Source organism: Echinops telfairi, unplaced genomic scaffold, assembly GCF_000313985.2.
Source record: "Echinops telfairi isolate 266 unplaced genomic scaffold, ASM31398v2 ScPeMD7_3;HRSCAF=10, whole genome shotgun sequence".
NCBI classification, from domain to species: domain Eukaryota; kingdom Metazoa; phylum Chordata; class Mammalia; order Afrosoricida; family Tenrecidae; genus Echinops; species Echinops telfairi.
Window position 1 is genome coordinate 57,489,319 of NW_022103899.1, and position 1,044 is coordinate 57,490,362.

The 1,044-nt window shown below is 53.2% G+C and overlaps 1 protein-coding gene across 1 annotated transcript in view; it reads left to right on the forward strand.

Moving 5' to 3' along the window:
• The window catches only part of ARMC9 (armadillo repeat containing 9), a 46,094-nt gene that overhangs the window by 19,411 nt on the left and 25,639 nt on the right, over window positions 1-1,044 (forward strand). The window contains exon 5 of the mRNA XM_045294295.1: window positions 315-407. Within this exon, the coding sequence (XP_045150230.1) occupies window positions 315-407 (93 nt within the window). The remainder of the gene's footprint in view (window positions 1-314; window positions 408-1,044) is intronic.

Sequence of the window (1,044 nt, forward strand, 5' to 3'; positions counted from 1 at the left end):
AGCCCAGCCCAGCGCCCAGGTCTGGCCTCAGTGTATTAGCTGGACGGGCTGGCAGCAGCCCTGCTTTGCCACTTCACGTCTCTGGAGGTTTCGCGTGTGGCAGGGGACTCCAGCGTGGCCTGTGCCACCATTAGAAAGTGCAGCCTGGTCATTTCTTCTTGACAGGTTGGTTGTCTGGTAAGCTAGCCCAGGGATAATTTTTACCTGGTTTGGTTTAATGTGTGGTTTCAGGCACTGCCTTTAAAGCATTGTTAGGCATGGGGGTTCGTTTTCTCCATGTTAAGACTCGGATCTCCCGTTTTTCTCCATGCCAGCGCTTGACCACGTCCCATCCCGGAGAGCAGAGAGAGACCGTCCTGCAAGCCTACATCAGTAACGACCTCTTGGACTGTCACAACAGCAGCCAGGTTAGTTTCTGAGACAGGGGCTCTTCACGGGAGCAGATGGGCCAGCACTCAGTCCCCCTCCACTTCCAGACAGCGATTGATTATTATTATTTAACTTTTTATTGTGACTGGCTGAAGGTCTATAGAGCAGAGCATCAGTTTCACAGGCAATAATTCATGTACGTCTTGTTTCATCTCGTTCAGCGCAGCCCCTTCAAGGCAACATCACTCACCCACCTCCTCCCTGTGCCTCCCACCCCCACTGCTCCGTCGACAAGCTGGGTTGACACGGTGGCTGCATCACTGGCTCAGACAGAGAGACCGTTGCGAGGCTGGCACAGAACCGGGCATGTTTTATTCTTTTGTACACGGGGTTGTCGTGGGCCAAAACCGACTTGATGGCATCGCACAACAACAACAACAAGAGAAGACTGTCAGTAAAGGCAGAGCCAGTCTCCAGCTGCCCTGACACTTGCACCATCCCCTGTGGGGACAAAGGCAGGGACACATGCTGCGAGACAGTGCATCTGGCTGGCAGCGTTGAAGGCACCAGTTGACAGGCAGCGATATTTATAGTTAAAAGGGGATGATGAACAGCTCCCCGATTGTGTCTTTCAGGCTTAAGTGGTTGATTTCTAGGAGCCCTGGTGGCACAGTG